At 40.5% G+C, this 24,202-nt stretch overlaps 1 protein-coding gene across 6 annotated transcripts in view; it reads right to left on the bottom strand.

Moving 5' to 3' along the window:
- The window catches only part of Gab1 (GRB2 associated binding protein 1), a 128,680-nt gene that overhangs the window by 86,050 nt on the left and 18,428 nt on the right, over nt 1–24,202 (bottom strand). The window contains exon 1 of one of the 6 annotated variants that reach the window (XM_048813455.1): nt 5,368–11,240. The exons of 4 other annotated variants lie outside the window; for them this stretch is intronic. In XM_048813455.1, coding sequence (XP_048669412.1) covers nt 5,368–5,415 — 48 coding nt within the window. In that variant the 5' untranslated portion in view covers nt 5,416–11,240. Of the gene's footprint in view, nt 1–5,160; nt 5,348–5,367; nt 11,241–24,202 lie in introns of those variants that run through there. One more of the 6 variants, XM_048813457.1, reaches the window with a different exon arrangement.

Below are 24,202 nucleotides of genomic sequence, written 5' to 3'. Positions count from 1 at the left end.
AAAAAAAAAAAAAAAAAAAACACCACTAAGCTACTGAGCGATCTATTCATATAAGCATGATGAAGAAAACAAACACACCTTTCATGTGGGCTGCTTAAAGGGGCAGCTTCCCCGTACCTCTGACTTCCAGCATCCTGCTCATGACCAGAGTCTAGGAAAGTGATATATGACCTCAGTAACGCTGCCTGGCCTGCACCCAAGTCAGTGACTTCAACCGCTCCACATTAATAACAAAAGCCATCCTGAGTGGACACGCGGGGCCACTGTAGGAGATGAAAGACTCGGAGCGGGCTTCTAAGAGCAGAGCTACCTCCTGTGAAAGCAGAGGGCCAAGAGCCGTTGAGAGCAAGAGTTTCCTCCACTGAAGTACTGGCTGTCATTAGAAAGGCTGCAGTCCGTGCAATTTTAAAAAACCAGAGTGCACTGAACTCTAACAACAAGACGATCCCCGCTGCAACAGAATGGAGTGAACACTGGGCTGTGTTAGTGCCAGGGACTGTTCCAAGCACTTTGCACACTTAAAGGTTGCTCAACTGCCAACAACCCAGGGAAGTTCATGCTATTAGCCTCAGTTTACAAATTGGGAAACCGAAGCACTCATAGTAAGAGCCTTTTCAAGATCACAGAGCTGGTTGGCTTGAAAGCAGGGTTCTAGCTCCAGACACTGAGAGCTGAGCCACTGTCCCAGGCTATCCCACACTAGCCGCTCTTAGCATTCACAGCCTGAATACCCCAAGGGGGCAGATACTTCAACTCCAGGGCTATACTTCTGTTGCTGCCTTGTGGCTGCCCCCTGGATTTGATGATAAGAGGCTACTATTATGGAAACCGTATGTTGTGCAGGGACAGTACATCTGGGAATACTGTACTGAAGTGTTAGCTGTCTTCACAAAGCCTGCAGTCAGTCCATGCAAGGGCATCGTCACCTCTTCTACTCTCCACTGTTACACCTTCAGAAACAACAAACGTTTCACCTGTCGTTTGATATAAGCAATTCCATGATTATTCCCTGTTACAGATGAAAAACCGATTCTGAGGGACTGTGTAACTTGCTTGACACCAGTGAAAGGCAGTGCTGGCATTTGAACCTACATTCATTTGCACAGGGCTTATGTCCCTGCCACTATAGAAAGCATCCTTCCTCCTCGGTCACAGGTTCATCCCCCAAATGGGTGGCTGATCCAACAGCTAGAAATGATCTGCCATATTTCAACTGATCATTTAATAAATGAATGCTGCCTGGACTACAGGGAGGAACACAGGGAGGGAGCAAAGCCAGGTCAGTAAAATTCCAACAGGTGACAAAAAAACTCTCAAACCACAGAAAATCTCTCCAATTAGCTAACAGAAAGTACATTTGTTGTGCACACGCGCAGCACTGCCGCAGAGAATTATGGACTATAAATGTACGGAACTGCGTATCTCTGGTTTATATACACCAAACATCTATCTGGAAGTCACATCACATTTTAAACACACTAGAGAAACTCACAATTAAAAAAACAAACAAACAAACAGCAATTCGGCAGCTAAATTCCTTTGTAGAATCAGAGGTTCTTTTATAATAATCATCTTCTAATTTATTTTCTTCGTCCTTGAATTTTCTTTTGCTTTTTTTCTTCCTTTCCTTCTTGGTACCAGGGATTGAACCCAGGGGAGCCCAACCACTGAGCCACATCCCCAGTCCCTTTTATATTTTATTTTGAGATAGGGTCTCACTAAGTTGCTTAGGGCCTTGCAAAATTGCTGAGGCTGGCTTTGAACTTGCGATTCTCCTGCCTTAGCCTCTGAAGTTACTGGGATTATAGGCATGCACTACCATGCCTGACTAGTCTTTGAATTTTCAAAAGCAGTAATATTCCATTTTAGGCAGACCTACTGGGATATATAATAATCCAAGTTATTTTATATAAGCTAAGATGTAGTTTTGCCTTAAAAATGAAAGAAATGTCTCTCTAGTCTATGGGTCTATGAGTTGTTAAGTTGCCTATCACATCAACATATACACTAATTTGCATTTACAGCTTAGCCAAGGATATCTTGAAATAAAAGGAGTAGTAGGGATCAAAAGCAGGATGATTAAAATTTTAAAAGTATCATGAGACTATGACTCACAGAATGTACAGATAAGAGGAATTCCAGACTCAATCTACTCATTTTATGGAGAAGAAAACTGAGGCCCAGGAGTTAGACAATCTTTTCTAAGTCCTAACTAGAATCAGTGGAAGAAATTCAATGGAAGAGACAGAACTACAACTAATACCCAATTCAATGCATGTTCCAAAAAGAGCTCCCTCTGATGATGTCACATAATACTGTACCATCAGCTCCAAAAGAGCAGGAACTATGTCACGTTTCTTATTTCCACTGCTCCTATCAATTGCCCTGTTTAATATATGCTACTAATTCTCCCTGTGGTAGGAGGAAGCAATCAGAGGTGGTACCGTAGGGTATCTCCAACTTCATTTCTCGTTTTTGTAGACTATCAGATTCTAGGGTCTCAGCGCTCAATTGTGCAAAATCAGTGCCAACCTTTTAGACACCAGAGGGTGTGACAAGACACTGATGTCTTCAGGTTATCCTGTGAAAGGACTGAGGACTGGCAGGCAGGAGACAACTGCAAAACAATTAATGCAGCTTAACATTTCTCCACTCCAACATGAAAAAACTGTACCTCCCGACCACAAAGCCCTCTTCCAACATTAGTTATTATTCTATCTGTTCTCTGAACTTTATAATTTTGACACATAAAGTAATTCTGTAAAAAACCTTTTTAATTTGACTCTTTGTTCAGTGGGTTGTAATACAAGTAGTCACACCTTCCTCCCACCTCCTGCCCCAGTGAATAAGGAAAGAATGGAAAAGCTCTGATCTTCGATGGTCAGTGGGGGCTCTTTCTTTTCCTAACACTATTTCTACCCTTAAAGCTTCTCGGGCTTGGGTGATTAGGCCCACAGCATTTGTAGTTTTACTCCAGCATCAGGGCTTAACACTAGGCAAAGGCACATAAAAATGCCCTTTCAGTCAGGCAGCCTATTTGATCTCTCATAAGACCTTGAGCGAAAGAGCTGGTCACCTGCAGGGTCCAGCAGTATGGAGCTGGTCTGAGGCCAGAGACATAAGGTCAGAGGGAGGCCAGGGCTTCAAGTTTGAGCCCTAGTGTGCAACTTGAAACTGGAGAAGCTGATTAAGAAAGAGATATTCAGACAAGCAAAGAACAGGAGAGATTAGAGATTAGAAAAATAAGAGGAAAAAAGAAGGAAGAGAGAGATGACTTTGGAAGTTCTAATACACCGTACCCCAAATGCAAATGTTTCTGTCAACCATGTGAGTTGTCAGTAGCATGCATTTCAGTCTTGAATTGAAATGAAAAAGAAAAGTGAGATTCAAGCGATTGCCTTTTTTAAAAAATTTTTTTTAGTTGTAGATGGACACAATACCTTTATTTTATTTATTTATGTTTATGTTGTGCTGAGGATCAAACCAGTGCCTCACTAGGCAAGCGCTCTGCTACTGAGCCACACCTCCAGCCCCATTAAGCAATTTCTTAAGTTTGCAGTGGTGATTATTTTTAGATGAGTTCCTGTGTTCCAAACGATCCCCTTAAAGTCAGTTGATTGGAACTGCCTGAGACCCATGAGCCGCATCGGACCTTATGAGTTATTAAGCATAAATAGTTGTGCTACTAATGTAAGGAGTGTCAAGAAAAACAAAAGTCGTAGGATTTGCATGATTGAGAACAGAACCAGAACACAGACAGTACATTTCCACAGGACTTTACAGTTTACAGATCACTTCCTACGTGAACTCTGCTCTGATCCTCACAATAACCCCATAGCATGTGCAGAAACTGAGGCTCAGGACACTGACATACTTGGCCAAGATGCCCAAACTGCTAATTAGCACATCTTCAGAACTGCCTTGTATGGGGGTGGGGGCGGTCTCTTTAAAACTGTTTTTCCTAAAAAGCCACCTTTTAAAAGAAAGAAAATATATTGCTTATTCGTTTTTCAAACTTTTCCATTTTAATTCCTAGCACTGAAAGTGGCTGTAGGTTGAACATCGTTGAACAGTGTTTATATGCTACATACATCACTGCCCTGTGCTGCAAAGCAGGCAGGCACACAATGGGTTAAATCCTCTTGGAGGGCTGGTCTGGAAACCTCACCACCACATATACTATACCATTGTTTCTACTGGGGGCTCCGTTCCAAGTTCCAATCAACTGACTTAAAGGGGATGGTTTGAAACACAGGAACTCGACTAAAAATAATCACCACTGCAAACTTAAGAAATTGCTTGAATTTCACTTTTCTTTTTCATTTCAGTTCAACACATACAGACACACACAGAGCCTGTTTTCACAGAGAGGCGCATATAAAGCATGAAAAGCTAAGCATTTCAGTACAACAGAAGAAATGTCACAGAAGTCCTGCATACGATGATGGTGGATTACATAAAGAAGTGGGAAAGTCCCCTCTGCCCCAAGTCAGTGCCAAGACATCTGACATGCTCGTGTCTGCCAGAGCCCTACAGTTATTCAACTCAGAATTCATTTTTTAGAAAAATCAGCATAATATTGCAATGTTCTGAAAAGCTCACAAAGGAAGTCTTGCCAGAATAATTAACTTCCTCAGGTTCTTCAAAATATTTGTTTTGAGAGAAAAATGTCTCTCTGCTGAGGGATTTCAAAGACTAAAAGCAGAGTGACAGGTTTTTTGTTATTAATTTTCAACAAATCACCAACATGCTAATTTTGTCAAGTTTAATATTTAAAAAACAGTTTGCAGAGATAAATCAAAGCACAGTTTTAAGTATTCAACTAATAAATTTTCCTGATGCTTTTCATATTATTTGACTTACTAAAAATGAATTGATCTACAACGTTTCAAGTAACATTTATGATGTGACTGTATGAAGCTTAAATAAAACCAAATAAGACAAGACAGACTCACCCAACTAAATGTACATATTACACTATTCACCCAAAGTCATGAAAAAACATCGGTCAGATTTTACTCTACCTCAAATAGCAGGTATTGTGTGGACCTGTGGTTCAGAAGCCTGCCATTTTCTCTTGTGCCCTAGGGACAGTCCTTCCAGCAGAATCTTTGAAAAGACAGACTAAGAATGATAGGGATCAAAACAAAAAGAGCTTACATGCATGAGAAGCTCTGAACTGCCTAATTTGAGTCCCCAAGCGTCTCAGTCTGCCGATCCTCTATAATTTTTGATGAAGTACAACATAAACCTGTTTAAAGCTATTTGTAATCAAAAGGTACAAAGTGTGAGAACCAAATTTCCTTGGTTATTGAGATGAGTCTTAAAATAACCACAAGCAGCTAATATTTAATTTGGTGTTCTTACCTTTCTGTGAGAAATCTTGGCAAGATACAAAATGCCCTTATAAAACATAACAGCCTACCGTAGAAAGAGCCCAGCTCAGATTTCTCTATTATCATTATCTCTGTTTTCTAGAAATAGAAAGCAAGTCATTTTTTGAAACAGGCAGATTACTGTTACTTTAAATACCCTTCTCTGTCATTTTCTTGATACATGTACTTAAAATAGTTCCAACATGAAGTCCATACGGCTCCACAGGCTGTGCCAAGAATCCAGTCACCTTCTGGTGAGTTTGCCTTATTCCTTTAAATCTGAAAAACATTCACAGTACATCCTGAATTCTTTGTCAGTGATGCTGGACATTAGTTCCTCTGGGCTACTAATAACTATCCACTCATTTACCTACATCTATATGCTTGTTTTCTTATTTTGAGTTAAATGAAATTAGACACAAGTTTGCAATCTGTAATAAACTTAAAAAAAAAAAAAAAGAAAGAAAAAGAAATCCTACAGTCCCCAAACAGAATCACCTCAGATTCTTATATTTTTTTCTTTTTTACATTCACTAATTCCTCTGGGCCAAAGTTTCTTCAGGTCAAGCCACGGTCCACGTTGGGGTGGGCACGGGGTGAAGAGTGCCACAGGATATAACCCACTAGTTGGATGCTAACTCCCTTCCAAAGCCAAATTTCTACTACTTGTTTCTCTGGTCTGCGTGTATCCCAGATATGAGCACATGCATGCTAGTAGTTCTTGCCTGGGAGTGGCTACTTGCTTCCCCCAGAGACACCTGGCAATGTGTGGTGACACTGTCACAGTGTGGTGTGGGGGAGGGGGGGGCTACTGACATCTGGTGGGTACCAACGAAGGATGCTGCCCAGAGCAGCCCTCCACAACAAATAATCACCCAGGACAAAAATGTCAAAGGTGCTGAAGTTGAGAAGTCCCACTACCCAGCATCAAGCCTGAGACAATCTGCCATGTTCAGAAAGCCACAGAAGCTATTTCCTATGATTGCTTTCACAGAGGGCCAACTAAGGGTCTCCAAAGGCCAAAAGGGAAGCAGAAAGCCACAGGGCTTACTCTCAGCTCCTATTCTTCACTATCTCCTATCACTGGTGATCACTGCTCAGAGGCAAAAGGAACAGCATGGGTTCCTGCCTTCTAGGCACTGCCATCTAGCAAAGGAGACAAGATGGACTTCTGCACCCCACAGTGCCGGCGCTCGGAAAGCCAGAATCAGTGGAGCTTACTGAAGTCCACAGGTTTGCCTTTTTTAAAAAGGAATCAAAATAGCATTTAATCAGCAGATATTAGTAAGGAGACTTCACTGGCAGGTTTTTAAATTCAGTTGAAAAGTTGGGTCACACTGAAATGTGTTTTCAACCTGCCACAATGACAATGTTCCTCTGCCACAAACATCACCTCCATCCTTCACAAGAGGATATCATCAAACGCCCCTCAGAAGGCTGACGGCATCCTGATAGCACTTGAGCTATTCTGGGTTCTTTTCGTAGGGAAAGGTGGGTATGGATGGTTTAGCAGCCAAAGCAATGACTGCACAGAGAGAGTCGCTTGCTTTCTAGGATACGCTGGGACACATCCAGGAGAGGCATACTATTTTTCCTCCGAACCAAGACATTTCTGAAAGTGAATTCCCCCAGGAGAACTGTAAAACACCAAGACAATCATTCACCAGAGCCATGACGATCGTGCAGTCCTTATGAAGCAACCTCAGTTGGACAATGATGCCCACACAAACCCCATGACAGCCACAGAGAGTAAACATAAGCACGACAGCTACTACTTGTTTTGTTTTGTTTTCTTGCGGTGCTAGGGCTGGAACCCAGGGACTCGTGCATGCCAGGGAAGCTCTACCACTGAGCTACACCCCAGCCCTAACTGCTACAGTTTTAGTCAACTAAAAATCAGTTATAGTCAAAAGCAAAGAAATAAGGCACTTGGTATGAAATCCACACAAAACATACTTAAGCAAATGGCAGATCTAGAAAGCCCGAACATACTCTGTTTATGAATCTAAAGTCTAAGATTCCCACAATAGTGTACACCAGATGGGATTTAGCCTTTTCTCTGCAGCATACAAAAAGCAAGAGAACAGCTTCTTTTTTAAAAACTTGGCAAATGCAGGGATCCTCCAATCAGCATAAGCATGTGTCTGGTACTCACAGCCAATACACACCCCCGTGACACTGACTTCAGAGGTCTGCCATGATCACCCCTTGCACACGTCAGTACAAGGCAAGAGGCTGCTTCCGTAAGTCTGCATGTGAATATCACATTCCCAGCAATGTGGGCTCTTGGGCCTTTGGGCAGAGTTAAGATGTTATATATTTAATCTAGAAAATTCTATAAAATAATAGGATGCCAACTTTGGAAAACACAAATACTCCCAGACAGAATAAGGTCAACACTCTCTCTGTCTTGATTCTGGCCCATAAATAAGGAGGTGTCTAAAAGAAAACACTACAGTCTTACAGGGAGCTCACAGATCAAACCCCAAACCCAAAACATGTTCTAAAGCTTTGGGCACATCACTAAGCGCAAGAGTTTACTCCCCACGGGAAAGTCGGGAAGGCTAGAGAGAGCCCAGACCTAGCCAAGAGCGGCAGCAGCCACCGTGACACATCCATTCTCCCACTTTCTTTTAAGCTTTTTCAGAAGAAAAATAAAGACTCTTTGGGAAGGTGATCTCACTTTCACAGAAGGCACAAGGCAGAACTATCCACCTTGACCTCTATGGTCCAGATTTGATCAGAACTGGAAACGGAGGCCCATCCTGAAAAGAGGGAATGAAGATCTCTTTAAACTGTAGCCATACTGCAACCTTAGCCACAGTTCTCTACACCAAGGCAGAGGTGCCAGAAAAGATGGAAAGAATAAATACAAAACTGGATAAACCACCGACGGGAAGGCTTGGGAACAACCTTGGCTTTTTAAGGAGACAGAAGGTAAAGATTTAGGATTGGGAGGGATGGCAATTGCCTATTGTACTTCAAATGTCACATTATCCTTATATGGTTTTTGATGGAAATGCCACGAACGCAATGCATTTATATTTCTTGATAATATCTGAATCAAATGAAGACATGTGACGTGGAGGACATAGACAGGTGTTCACCCTTCTTTGCAATGCCTCCCTAGGAGGGGCTAGATTATTGAGCTGGTTTTGTCTGAAGGAATGGTCTGGTGTCGTTTTTTCTTTTTTAATTAAGCAATTATATTAATTATACAGATGAAGTTCAAGAATGTGCTAATAAATATTGCAGGTGACACAAAGTGAGATGAAGACAACAGCAATAGGACCTTGGTACAGAATGCTGCCCGGGTGGCAGTGACATCACATTTTTAATGGACAGATGTTGGGCGCTATATTTAAGTGTACAAGGAAGTCGTATGAACAGACCTTGCTTTGCAGAACTTGAGCAGTGAGGATCAGAAGCCACACAGCTGTTTGGGTTTTTGTTTTGTTACGAAAATGAAATAACCAGATCAGGGGAAAAAACAGGCAAGCAGGCTTTACCCACATGGAACCACATCTGGAAAAACGACTTAAACTCCGGGAGCAGCATTTTAAGAGGAAATTAATTATCTGGAGAAAGACTGGGATGGTTAAAGAGTATTAAAATCCTGCCATGTGAGCAACTGTTGACAAAACCCAGGAGGGTTTGCTTAGAGAACAGTTCTGTGAGGAGGCGATGGCTTTCTTCAACTACTTAAGTGGCTATCCTGGGGACATCCCCTAAACAAGTTCTGGTTAGTCAATGTCTCTCCAAAACGTACAGGCTACTCCAGGTCTGGCTCAATGGTAAGAAAGCAGGCTGACCTGTGTGAGGTTGGGCACGCTGTCAGCCAGTGTGAGATGGAATTAGGCTTTTTGGCAACTGCATCCATGGTTGACTCACAATGAATTGAAGCCCAACTTAAACCACAGTTTCCTCTTGTGACCACGGTTAGATGCCATCGGTTTCAGCAGTTATCACCAGCAGACATCACATTACGTATCTGGTTGCTCAATGGCAGTCTTCATCTACCAGGATGTGAATTTCACCAGGGCAGAAGTTTTGTCTTGTTCACAGCTCAGTATCCAGCACTGAGAACAAGTCCCGGTCAGTATGGAAGGGATGGCAACTGCCTTTCGTACTTTAATGTGGGTCACTTCAAGTATTTTTAAGTCTTAACGTGGGTCACTTCAAAAATTTTTAATTCAATGATTCTTCATAGAAATGAGTTCTTCAATAGGAGTGGGGCTGATCAGGATGCCCCATTCCACAGGTCATCTGTGCTGGGCAGTTTCTACTTTCCACTCCAGATCCACTTGGCCCCAACTCCTACCTGCTCTGAGCCCGGGCAGATTGAACTCAAAGGACTGCATCCATCCTGGTTCTCTGGGTTTCAGATGGGCTTGGCTAACAGCAGGAGATCAGGAGAGGAGCCTGCGGTCGGTCAGGGGACTGATTCCTGGCTGCAACCCTGTATGCTCTCAATGGATGTCCCTGTACCGTGACAGAGACCTCAGCTTCCACAGGCAGCCATTTCTACATGGCCATCTATCACCTGTGGTCTTATAACATGCCTTCTTCCTCCTCCTCCTCTTCAGGCAGAGCTACTGGCCCTTGCCAACCACTCCTACTTGTATTCTCACCATGCCCTCCATTTTTGTGGTCTTTTTATGAAACGTTCCTCACCTTATCTGTTACAGTTTGGATCTGGAATGTTCCTGGGCCATGTGCTAAAGCCTTGGGCACCAGCCTGTGGTGCTATCAAGTGGGGAATCTTTAGGAGACAGGGCCCGGCTGGAGGAAGATCACCAGGGGCATATCTTTGAAGGGTATACTTTCTCATAAGCCCCTTCTTCTCTTTCTGTCTCTGTGCTCCATGGCTGCCCTGAAGTGAGCTGCTCTACTCCACCACACCTTCCCTGCCATGATGTTCTGCCCCCCTAAGGGCCCATAGCGAAGGGACCAAACAACCATGGACTGCAACCTCTGAAACTGTGAATCAAAATAAATCTCTCCTTCTTTAAGTTGATTTCCTCAGGCATTTTGTCACAGTGACAAAAAGCTGACCATCACATTAGCTAACCTGAGAGTCCTATCTGCCTCCCACCAGGCCACAGATCAACACCTGAGTTGGTGTTCAACCAGTTGTTTCTGTGGGAACACTTAGGTGGAGAGGGAAGGGGCACACTTGGTTTTGGAAAATTATTGTACAGCTTTGTCTTGACTTCACTGTCATGACAATGGAGTGACACATGGCACGGTACAGGTCCCAACTTATGAGTTTTGTGCCTCAGCAAAACTGCGTAGGTGGTTGGATTTCCTATGCTCCTGCAGCAGTTCCAGGTAAAGCAGCATGATGGCTTCCCATCCACTCGGTCCTCAGAAACAGGAAGCTGTGGCAGGCTCTGAGCACTAAAGGCCCAAAGGAAATCATGAATGTATATATGTTTCAGGAAATCATGTGTGTACGATGCTCCTCCTTCATAAATGAGCTTGTGCAAGAGCAAACACCACCGAGCTTCTCTTTTTCATCTTTTATTATGAAGGCTGGGCCTTCTGTGGGCATTACTAGAACAACAGGATATTTTCATCCTGCTTTGATTTTTAGCTAATAGTGTACCAACTAGGAAAATATTGTCTTTTACAGTATAGACAAAGTGGCATAAAATGAATGAGAACATTTGGCAAGGGTTTATATTTCTTATATGGCCTCATGTCCCAGCAAGCATCAAGCAGACAAGATCAGAGAAAAGTACACACACAACTGGATGACTTTAGACAAAGGAAAATAAAATATGTTAAAAGTTATCATAAACAAAGAGGAAAAAAATCTTGAGAACTGCACAAAATACAAAGAAAATTATCCATAGGGATTTACTGACAACTACTTCTGTATAATTAAAGTATCTTAAATTGTATGTTTTTATAGAAATTAAGCATATAACCAGGCACAGTGGTACAGGCCTATAATCCCAGCGACTCGGGAGGCTTGTGAGTTCAAAGCCAGCCTCACCAAAAGGGAGGCAGTAAGCAACTCAGTGAGACCCTGTCTCTAAATAAAATACAAAATAGGGCTGGGGATGTGGCTCAGTGGTTGAGTGCCCCTGAGTTCAATCCCTGGTATCTTTCCCCGCTCCCCAAAAGAAAAGAAAGAAATTAAGCATATCTACAGTAATTCAGAGTGGCGATGTGGAAGATAAAAATGAAAGCTATAATACTTGTTTAATATCTACTATGACATGATTATAAACTGTTCAAAATCTAAGTTTCAGACAATCATAATCAGTATCATTTATTCCCCAAACAGCACGGTCCAAGAAAAGTGACACCTGCTATGAGGAAAATCGTGTGTGTATGATGCTTGAGAACCCCAAGAGTCTGGTTGCTCACCTCCTGCAACTGTGGGCTGTGGTCTGCCCAAGGCTCCCTTCCTCTGACCACAGACAGGACTCAGCATTAGAACATGTTCACAAGAATCACATTCACAAGAACCAACATACTTTTTTTTTTTTCCTTAAACTCTAGGAACTACCAATAATATCTTTCTTTCCTTTAAAAAACCCAAATATGTGACTTAAAACACCAGTTCAGACTCAAAGTCCTTTCCACACTGTGCCTAAGACTGCTGGGAACTGCTCCATGACAGGAACTTCATTAAAGACCCTCCTCTAGTGCTGGGTGGTAGCTCAGTGGGACAGCACTTGCCCAGCAGGTGTGAAGCACTGGGTTCGACTCTCAGCACTGCATATCAATAAACAAATAAAATAAAGATCCATCAACAACTAATTTAAAAAAATTTTTTAAAGAAGACCTTCCTCCAAATCCGCAACTCCACCTGACTTAAGGCGGGTCCAGATATGGCTTCAGTAAAGAGAGAAGATGAACCTTCAGACCTTGAACTCAGAGAAGAACTTATGAAAGTATGGTTTACTCAGACTTCAGTGGTCATTGGTACTCCTCTGGAGAGAAAAGGAAAAAAAGCAAACATTTGCTGACCATATCCAAATGGTCACATCTAAATATGGCATCTCTATCATGAAAGTAAAAAACAACTGCTCTGAGGCTCTGCATATGTTTTCCTCATTTGACCAACATACGCTCTCACTCTCTTCCTTTTAAACTGGGAACTCTCTCTATATTTTTTTAATCAAAAATTTCCTTTCCAGAGACACTGAAAATTTCCCCAGTCCTGCTACCAAGTACTGGGTCCAGTTCAAACAACAACTATGTGCCACTAAATTCCAACTATGTGCCACGCACTAGATCACTACACTAACAGCAAAAACATTAATTTTCCCCAATTATCTTTCTCAATTCCTAAGATAGATTTTTATGGCATCCCAACTAGAAATAATATCAATTAGTCTACATAACAGCCTTCATCTTGTATAGCCCAGGTGATCTCCAGGATCTCGTTCATTAACATAAAAACTATTGACTGACTGATGGTTATTTGCAAAGCTATTTCTGACAGCAACAAAAATGTTTCTGTCTCGTGGATTAGAATCTGGAAAGAGGGACAAGTATATACAGAACCAAAAGTCCAAAGTGAAACTGTGGCATGTGAGAATCTACAAGGAGATTACTCGTTACTAATGGATCAAGGGCAAAACATCATAAAAAGTAGCATTTGAGAGAGTTCTCGAAAAAGGAAATACCACAGGGAAGACTGAGCCATGCAAGACATGAGACCTGGGTGGGGAGAGGTAAGAGAAACGAGCCTGAGAAAACTACAGAGGATCATGAAGTTTTCAATCCAAAAACCAGTTGAATTCACTTGGGATAGATAAATTGTGATATATTTACACAATGGGATATTAATTAGTAATCACAAGGAATGAAGTTGATACCACACACATGAACTCTAAAAATATTACTTCAAATGAAAGAAGCCAGACACAAAAGGCCACACAATATATAATTCTATCATAGGAAATATCCAGAATAGGAAATCCATAGAAACAGGAAGTAGATTAGTCCTTGCCTCAGGTTGGTGACAGGTGGCTGGGAAGATGGGGCATGTTTGCTAATCACAATGAGGTTTCTTTTGGGGGGTGATGAAAATATTCTGGAAACAGACCAAATTCTAATCTGGTTGCATAATTTCATAAATACATAATTTTTTTTAATTAAAGTAAAAAGTCATCCCCTAGGGCTGAGGCTGTAGCTCAGTGGCAGAGCCTTGCCTTGCACGTGTGAGGCGCTGAGTTCGATCCTCAGCACCACCTTAAACACACACACACACACACACACACACACACACAAATAAAATAAAGACATGCTGTCCATCTACAACTACAAAAAAAAATTTTTTTAAAGTCATCCCTTTTCCTCTCTTGGGTCATATTTACATTATTTATTTATTTTGCTGAGGAGGGGAACCAGGATCTCCCACATACCAAACACACACTCTATCACTGAGCTACACTCTCAGACCTTACTATAAACCTCTGATTTTCTGCTTTGGTAGACACAATGAATTTAGGGGAAAAAAACAAACAACCCCCCCCCCCAAAAAAAAACAAAACAACAACAACAAAAAACCCTGCTTAAATATAAGCAAAACTTGACTCATTACAAACATTAAAAATCTAGCTTAATTAAATGTACATCTTGTAACCAATAAAAGCAAATAAAAGTGAAAAAGACTGGGCAAACTGTGCATAAAAGAACAAAAAAATCTTACCAACTATGTACCATCTGAACATACCTAAGGGACAAACAGAGGAAAGTGGCTCCCAATGTACAAACCTGAGTTTTGTCACATAGTCTTAACTTTCCAAACCTGTTTAGCTTCTTTGCCATAAATTAAATTGTTATTTTTTTATGTAGCTATTATATGTCAGTTATAAAGAAAAGCATTCCTCTCATTTTAAATTTGATTCATTACTTTGCAACAATGTGATTTTTCCCCCTAAATCAGAAATTTTACTTAAATACAATCTCCCAATACACTTGTGAAAGTTTCTCAAAAAAATTTCTGTGATTACAAAATAGTAAGTGCTGGTAAAAAACAAGTTAATAAGCATCCAGTTTGTTTTAATTCAAGATTCTTGCCAACTTTAGATAATGGTCTCTGTTTTTGTAAATAGAAATACCGCTATGTACATCTATGTGAGTTACCATTCTGTATTAGATAAAACAGCAAGGATGGTGGGGTTGTAGCTCAGTGGTTCAGCACTTGCTTAGCACATGTGAGGCACTGAGTTCAATCCTCAGCACCACATACAAGAAAATAAATAAAATAAACATCTACAACTAAAAATAAAAAATAAAAAGAGCAAAGAATATGTAAAAGATCATAGAAGCAAATTACTGAATAATTTCTGGATTGTTCTTTTACTAAAACTAAAGTACTTGTGTGTAAGTTTTCAATTTCCCATAATTTTGGGCACCAGATTCCAGAGAAAGACTGATGTTTACATTAAGAGAAATTGCTAAATCACAAAAACTCACAATGTAATAAAACATGAAATTTATTAGTATTTATTGTAGAGAAGGCAAAGAACACTGTGAAATGTATTTGCAAATTCAAGTTTAAGTACTGATTCAGGGACTACAATGCACATCACTAAAGGAATCCTCCAAACTAGAAATAGTGACTGTTTTCTCCAGGTCCTGCCAAAAATAGTTAATATATTACTTGAATGACAGACATTAATTAAAAATAAAAGAGATCCACCAGTAATAAAGAGGTGTATGGTTCAAAACAGATTTGAAATTAACCACCAGATAACTTGTTCAAGCTTGAAGATTGACAATGACTTCCCTACAACCCAAGTCAATTTAGAAAACTCAGAAATGGCTTATATTTTTCTCCAGGGAGTTGTATGTATATTTTATAAGTACCTGCAGAACTTCCTACATAAACACCCAGATTTCCCATATTTGGGCTAGGGGTGGCACTTGCCTAGCATGTGAGAGGCCTTGAGTTTAATCCTGGGCACTGCAAAAACAAACAAAAAACAGATTTCCCACATTCCACCTCCCAGAGACTAAGTTTTGTTCATCAGGTACTACATTCAGATACACCGGGGGAGAGGGGGATTATGGGTCAATGATCTTGAGAAAGAAACATATGTTACTGAAATATCTGTACTTATTTGAAAAAACAATGCATGTGTGCATATGTATTATGGAGGTAATGGGATAATAACACATTATCGTTACAAAAAGCTGGGAAATTACAGGCAAGCATTTACAAAAAATAAACCAAAAACGTATGCCCCCAACACCCATACATGTTATCCTTGCAGAATACTTATGACTTCTAAAGCCGAGTCTCTACTGTTCTATTTTTATGTTACAGTTTTGATGTTTGTGGCTCTCTTCTTTTTATGATAAAAAGTTAAGAGTAAAAATAAATTGTTTGCTTCTGTATTTTACATCCTTAATAATGACAAATTTAGAACAACAGAAAAGCTACAAAGGTGTTGGTGCTATTAACTGCTCCTCCTGCATGTCAATGTTCTTTCTCCATTCTCATCTAAAAATAAATTTGGTAACAGAACCACATATGACAAAGAAAAGGAGCAAATGAATACAGCAATTCAAAAATCACAGAATTGCTGAAGTTCAGAGCTGGAAGTGACCTTGTGGGCTACAAGAGTTCAATTCTTTTTTTTTTTTTTTTTTTAATATTTTATTTTTTAGTTATTGGCGGACACAACATCTTTGTTTTGTATGTGGTGCCGAGGATCGAACCCGGGCCGCACGCATGCCAGGCAAGCGCGCTACCGCTTGAGCCACATCCCCAGCCCCTTTTTTTTTTTTTTAATATTTTATAAGAGTTCAATTCTTATTTAAAGGGAAGTCTGACCTTACCTCTCCAGGATAAGGTCTCTATTTTATTCACGTGCAAATCTTTCCCTACAAAGCTCAGTGTGTGCACTCTACAAATGTATTTAAAATAAACTACCAGTGTTTGTTGGATGAATTAAGCCCATTTCAATGTAATAATTTATAATCTCAGAAGAAAAGACTGTTGGCTCTGGTCCTTCTATAGAGAAATGGCTCATTGTTCATTTAGATATTAGTAATGAATAACAGCCTGAATAGGACAACAAGTAATGGCAATCCTCAGCTAAGGGAAAGGCTGTCTTCCCCAAGTATGTGTGCAAGTGGATTCATCTAAACTCAAGAATGCATTTTCCCCTAGAAGCAATGTTACCCATCACGGTTCACGTCTCTGGTCAGCCCACAAAGCTTCCTTAAGCATGCAGTCCTGGCAGATGCTAACCACCATGTGGAAAAACGCTCCAAGGGAACATGTACTTAGCACCCACTGTGGGAACTGTCTTCTGGCTGCTGCCCAGGAGGGGGGCCCCCTCAAGATTAGAGCTGGAAGGATATGTGGGTGAGAGGTCAGTCCAGGATAAAAGCTGCTACAAAGATAACAGAAATCATGGCTTTCTACCTCCAGCCCCCTTCTCCTCATTCCCCAAGCAAGAATTTTGAGTGTGTGGGGGGGGAGACAAAATGGGGTGGTACTGGGGATAAAAGCCAAGACCTCACATATGCTAAACACACAACAATCTCCACCCAGCAGGCCTACTTGGATTGCCCTATATGTGTGAGGCCCTGTGCTCATCCACTGGGGGACCCCAGTGGATGAACCCTTCATCGACACAGCCTTTGCCCTTCTGGAGCTTACGATCTAACAGGGAAGGAAAATGCTAATGGTTAGAAAGAAACAGGATGAGGGTGAGTGGGGGGATGGGGATCTGATGAGCAGAAAAGGAAAAGAATATCATGAATGTTAGGTGTCATGTCCCCCTCTTCCTTCTTCCATCTGCACCCATTTCATCTTGGGGGGGGGGGGGCAGAAGGGGATAAGGAACAGAAACAATTAAAAAGTAGACCCAGGGAGAACTTTCATTTTCATCTCCCCTTCTTCTACACCTTTCTAGAGGTCTTGATGTCGACGGGAAAGAAACGACTGGCATTGATGTGGGGGGAGGAAGATGAACCCACACTGGGATTTGGAGACAGTGATGAGAAAGGCCTAGAGGAGGGACATCTTTCTTTATCACCTCAGAACAAAGGAAAAGCAGGGCTGTGATCAGGATGGGAAAACACTGACTTTCCCAGGGCCATTCAAGACAGACTCCGCTCCAGACACCAGCTGTTACACACATTAAAATATGCTCCAACCTAGATCCAGTTTTCTCCATAGTTTTCAATAACCCATTCAGGAATCCTTTCATTCTTGCTTGCAAGTCTTATCATTCCTTAGTATCCTGGGGGATTGGTTCCAAGACCCTCCCTTACTCCCCAAATAGTGGATGTTCAAGTCCCTTATATGAAATGGCATAGTATTTATATATAACTTACCCATATCTTCCTGCATAATTTAAATCATCTTTAGTTTATTTAGAATACCTAACAGAATGTAAATGTTTTGCAAATAGCATTGTTTAATGAATAATGACATGAAAAAAAAAAAAGTCCATACATGATCAGTGTGTAGGTGCGAATCTGCCCCCCACACTTATTAGCGGAACCCAAGAGGCACAAACTGCCTATCTTTATGCCCAAAGAAGTTTTCTCAAAGGGCGGAATTAGCAAATTGTAAATAGCTACCTTTCTGAAGTTTAATTACAATGACGCTTTAAGGTAACATTAGGCTCCTCTGATTTGCAAAAAAAAAAAGACAAACAAATAACATAAATGGTTGGAAGATTTCACAAGGCCTTGTGCGTAGGAAGGAAAGTGGCAGACTGGCTTCCATGTGGGCAGATATAAAATAACAGATCTGTTATTCTTGAGGGATGGTGGCCTCTAAAGCACAGATGTGACTCTAGAATAGGATACAGGAAACACCCCAATTCATCTAAATGGCTCACGACAGAGGTGTGGCCCAAAGACCAAAACCAAAGCACCACAAAAAGGGAATTAAAAGTTACATGAAAAAAGAACTCAAAGTTTAAACACAAAATAGCAGGTGTCCACTGAGTATAGGAACCCAGAATTGTGTGGGATTTCTATCACTGAACCTCTTGGCAGATGTAGAGCAGGAGAAAAGCCAGAGAACACAATTTGGAATTGCACAAGGCTACCCAACTTCCTGCTTGGCCAGTCCCCTCCAATGGCCTGTCAACCACCTTCCCAGAGCACCTGGCTCCCATCCACACCTCCCCTCTTAAACAATGCTTTGCAGCTCTCCTTATCAGGTTTCTATTCTGGTTCTCCTTCTACCAAGTAGTAAAAAACACTCAATATTTTGCTGGTTCCTCCCTTTCTGACTTGAACCCCAAACTAGTAATCTGTAGGTCTTATCATGTCTTGAACCACAAACTCTTCCCAGGCAACCTCACTGATGCCCAAAGCACCGGGTGTCTCTTCCATTCTATAATTCCAAAGTGTACAGTGCTGGCCTCAGGTCAACTTCCTGGGCTTAGCAGGGACTCAAAACTCGTGATAAATGGTAAGCAACGGGTTACTAAGGGACATGACACAGAAGCACTCAGAAAAGTTTCTAGTTTAAATCAGGGAGGTCATCGGTGCTCTTTCATAAGGCTTCTGTGAGGCGGAACCTGGTATGATAGAAAGAACACAGGTTTCTGAAACAGACACACATGGGCTGAATCTCAGTGACACCATATTCTGGTTGTGTCATGTGGGGAAGCTACTCTCAGCCTCAGTTTCTTTATCTATAAAAATCAGGACAATAATATCCAGTTTTCAAGATGGGTATATTTATTAAAACAAAACAATAGCAACAACAAAAATCCAGCAAATAACAGCTGTTTGGTAAACAGAGCATCTGTTCTGCTATATCTGTAGATGCTGCTGTTATGAGAACACTGAGAAAGTACTGACTCTCTATCATAACATTTTTTTCTCATTGCTATCATGAACAGACATTTTATTTTATATATTGTAAGATGCTCTTTTTCTAATTTTTTATTCTATCTCTACCTCCAATATGCCACATATAGTGGAATGACATGATTCTTTGAGGTTCAATTCCCTCTTCCTGTGTTTGAAAAATCATTAACCCCAATACTAAAAAAGTTAAAAATCCCAGAGAACTACTTTCTCAGCCACCCTTGCTAGCAGGTGCAGGCACTGTATCAGGTACCACTGGATCTACCAAACAAATCCATCCCAGATTTTTCAATCTCGAGTAGTTAAAAGCAGCAAGATCTTTGCAGAAACCTGGGTCTGAGGTTGGGGCAGAGAATCCAGTTTCCAGAGGCAACTGTCTTCAGTTGGTGTTCAGTGTCCTGTGTCACTGGTGTTAGCAAGGTAAGATGTGAGGGCCTATGTTCATGGCCCATAATGCAGTTGTGGTATATTCCCTGGACTGGTCCAGCAACATTGTTCCCAGTTGACAAGCTTCCAAGATAGATTCTCACCTTTCCCAGAGATGAGGAGCTACCTAGTATACTGAATAAACTCCTTTTCTGATTAAACTAGCCAGAGTTTCTGTTGCCTACAACCACGAATCCTGACTGATAACGCCAAATCAGGTAACAGTTTATGGCTTTTGGTCAAAGTCCACTGTGATATTTACAGAGTAAACAAGCACAGTGAAATCTTCTCAGGAAGTCAGAGATTCAGTAAGCCACTGAGCAAGACGTTATTGGTATTTCTGAAATAACTCTTTAAAAAGAATGAGGATGAATACATCGCCACGTTGTTTAAATAGCAAAACTCTAAAATGTACTTTACTTTGGTCTATCAGACAGTGGATGCAGCAGTGCTCCCCTTTAAAAGAATCCAGTTACTTCCTTGGGTATTGGAAGGTTTCTGATTGCACAGAGGTCCCTACCAAAAAAAAAACCAAAAACTTGAATTTTTATCTCTCTGCTTAAAAGAGGGTTGTCATCCATCCCTTTAAGAACATCATCTGTGATAGTTGGACCAAGAAATCTTAAAAACATATCTATATCCTTGGGGCTGAGATCATTTAGGAATTGAAAAATGTAACTTGTGAAGCTGGAAATAAGCTCTCAGGCTTTACCTTTCATTAGAACTGATATTTCTTCTAGTGTCATCTAACTTCAGTCACCTCAGAAAATGCATTCAGTTTATTCCAGATGTCATATATTATCAGAAGTCATGTTAAATTTTCTTTTTAATTAAGTCCCAACAATCATTATGTACTTTGTCAGAAATCTTTTCAGTTAAGACCCAAATTGCTACATAAGTAACATGAAAAACAAAACTCTGGCCAATGGGGGAAAAAAAAAATCTTATTAACAGTAAGCAGAATTCTGAGAAAAAGCAACTCATAAGAAAACTTTTTTTAGCATGAGGGCAAGGGTTTGGGAAAAGGGAACTTACAGGAAAAAGAGTTTCTTTTGCCAGTTTTTCCTTCACTATTTTTTTTTTTTTTTTGGTGTTGTTGTTGTCACTATTTTTAAAATGCCCAAGTAAAATTCTTTATCGTAAGTCTAATTTTTTTTGCCATTTTGCCCTCTAAAGGTCTCTGTAAAGTATAACAGTTAACCACTGAAAAGATGGTAATTCTACGATGACCCGTACTTTAATCTTTAGTTAAAAAAAATAAAACATTACAACAGAAAAAAGTAGTTTTGATGTCCAACAATAAAAACAAACTTAAAACAAAATTCATAATCATAAGAATGTAATCTAAAAACCTTTCCAATTCCTGAATTCTGATTTTTTAAAAAACTGGCATGATCTATACATGATTGTTCTCCCTGGTTATTTCAGAGCAGAACAAAGAGTGTTGAACCGACAAAGGAATCTTTTGTTTTTAAGCCAGGATTTACACAGTTAGATCACTTGCACGAGGCCATATAGATTTAGCCATTTCCTCTTGCGCTCCGTAAAATCATTAGAAACCAAAGATGCTAAAAAGTCAAGCAAGCTGCAACCTGTCTGACCTACAGAAATAAGAGGCTCTTTTAGTGTATTTCAAACCAAGAGTGACTCATGGGGGAAAAGTAGGCTGGTGTTAACAGGATATGTTCTGAGTTAGGGCTCCTCTGTCTCTGAGCCAGGCAGCCTTGGGACTGGGGCAGACAGGGAGTTCATAGAGCACAAGGCAGGGGAGCTCTTCACCATGACTGGTGTAGCACCGTTGGCATCAGAAACCCCTGCCAATCTGAGAGGCCCAACATGAAGAAGAGAGGTATCCAGGAAAGACTTCCACAGCCACCACTGTCTCTCTGTCTGAACCAATAATAAACAGCTAGGAGAAGGAAATGCCCAAGGCTGATGTCCCTGCAGAGGACAGGACACTCCATAGGAGACAAGGCACCCTCTTCCTCAAGTTTAATAGACGAAGGCATGCTTTTGGAAACCCAATCACCCTACAACTGGGAAACAGTCCCACGCAGTCATTAGCAATGGTCACCAAATATTCCCTTGTCATTACACACTGAGGGAGGAGGACAGCAGGACGTGACCAGCCTTCACTGCTTTCATAGTGGGCCCAGACAGATGAACATGGTTCTACGGGTTTTGTATGTTGGCTGTGCCTATGGACAGAGCCCATTAATGGGCACAGTCATTAACATCTACTTTTAGTATGGGACATTTTCAGTATCAGACGCTGCACGCTGCATTCATCTGCCCAGGTGTTATTACAGTTTTCCACTTATTTCCTGTCACTCAGAGAAAAGGGAAACAGCCCCAAAGGAGGCAGTGCCAGGGCACCTGCCAAGTGGGGCCCTTTGGTACGTCATTCAAGGACTGTTTAACTTCTAATACCATTTAAAATGTTATCACACATTTACTTAGCTCTGCAGTTTATAAGAAACCTACCAAACGGGACAGGCCAGTCTGGATTATACAATATGTAAATAAGCCAGGGAGCCAGGAGAAGCTGGGAGCAGGACGAGTTGGGACGATGGCTCAGAGAGTAACCTCAGCACCACACCTGAAGGCAGCCTCTGCACGCCCTGGTCTCCTTACGTGCTTCATAATGAAACGCAGATAATACAAAAGCCAACAGAAAAGTTCTGTGTCCCTGCAAATACCAACTAGGAAGTCACCGAAAATAATTAAAAGGGACACAAGAGTATTTAAATTTCATTGAGTATTTTTTTTTAATCTGGTGAACTTACTGAATAACTCATACTTAGGCCTGATAATATGAACAAATGCTAAAGAGATTATCAGTAATTAGTATCTTCTTCTCCCACACATGCTGTCAGCTTAAATATGAGCCCAGAGCCAGGGTTCAAGTTTCACTAGTGTTGCTTTACGACCTGAATAAACTGTTTTAGTTTCGTGAATGTACTTGTTTGAAAAGTAGATTTTCTATCTACCACCTTCATGAATGCTGAAGACACAGTAAATAGTGAAACTGGTACCATTCTCAAGTATTCCTATAATACAACTGACACAAAAGACAAGCTCTACAAATGACATAGGAAACATTTTATTATAAAAAAAGAAAAAATACTGAAATGATAATTGATTCACATTTCCTCCCTAAGATTACAATGGCCTCTAAGTTCTTTTAAATGGTCTGTTATGAATCAACTTTTTAAAAAAGTTAATCAGAGCGGTGTTTATACAATTAGTTAAGACTAGATGCTGATCATGTAAATATATGAATCACACAATATTGACAAAATTAAAAGGAAATCATGGCAGCTCAACAAAAGAGAGCTGACATTTAATAACTTCAACCTAGAAATTTAAAGGCTTATTATACACAAACACCACTGAAATATAAATATATGTGGCTCATTAAAATATCTATTAAAAATGTTGGGCTTGGTTTACTGTGCCAGTCTTTTCCTAGGTTCTAGTTTATAAAAAGTAGTGTTAAAAAATAGTATTGATCAAGTTTGTCATTTTCTGTTATTTGTAACTTAAAAATGTCTTATGAACCACCTTTGAACAAAGAAAGGAAAAAATAAATGCCCTAAAAGGGTGAGGGGACCCTCTTTTGTCAATTCTATTAAATGCACATTTATTTATTTTTTTTTTTTTGTTTTATGGCACAAATATATCTTTTTTTTTTTTTTTATTTTGCATTTTTTTTTATTGGTTGTTCAAAACATTACAAAGCTCTTGACATATCATATTTCATACATTAGATTCAAGTTGGTTATGAACTCCCAATTTTACCCCAAATACAGATTGCAGAATCACATCGGTTACACATCCACATTTTTACATAATGCCCTATTAGTAACTGTTGTATTCTGCTACCTTTCCTATCCTCTACCATCCCCCCTCCCTCCCCTCCCATCTTCTCTCTCTACCCCATCCACTGTAATTCATATTTCTCCTTGTTTATTTTCCCATTCCCCTCACAACCTCTTATATGTAATTTTGTATAACAATGAGGGTCTCCCTCCATTACCATGCAATTTCCCTATTCTCTCCCTTTCCATCCCACCTCATGTATCTGTTTAATGTTAATCTTTTCTTCCTGCTCTTCCTCCCTGTTCTGTTCTTAGTTGCTCTCATTATATCAAAGAAGACATTTCACAACCTTTGACAGGCAGGTGAGAGTTGGAATTTCAGGCTGTATCTTTTCATCCCAAGGAGTAGACTTGAGGCAGGATTACAAACTGATGCTAACTATGGAAGCTACCACACTATGGTATAGATTCAAATGCCACCCATGATACTATCATCCTACCCACCCTTCACCACAATAGGTAAACAGGAAAAAAAAAATCAATGTGAATAATTTTTCAAGAAGCTGGTGATTGGCACTCCCCTAACCTGTCTTCCAAAGGATCAAACATTTGCTACTTGGCCTTATTACCTTTAAAACCCTGTAGATACAAAATGACTGAGAGCCTTCCTTTCAACTAACTCCTCCCCTATCTAGTTTTAGAACCTAAAATTGTGGTTTTGGCCAGCTATCTGCCAATGACAAGTCCAAAAATTATCTCTGG

This window comes from Marmota marmota, unplaced genomic scaffold (assembly GCF_001458135.2).
Source record: "Marmota marmota marmota unplaced genomic scaffold, marMar, whole genome shotgun sequence".
Lineage (NCBI taxonomy): Eukaryota > Metazoa > Chordata > Mammalia > Rodentia > Sciuridae > Marmota > Marmota marmota.
Note: the sequence above shows the minus strand (reverse complement) of the source record. Positions and strands in the feature narration are given on the sequence as shown.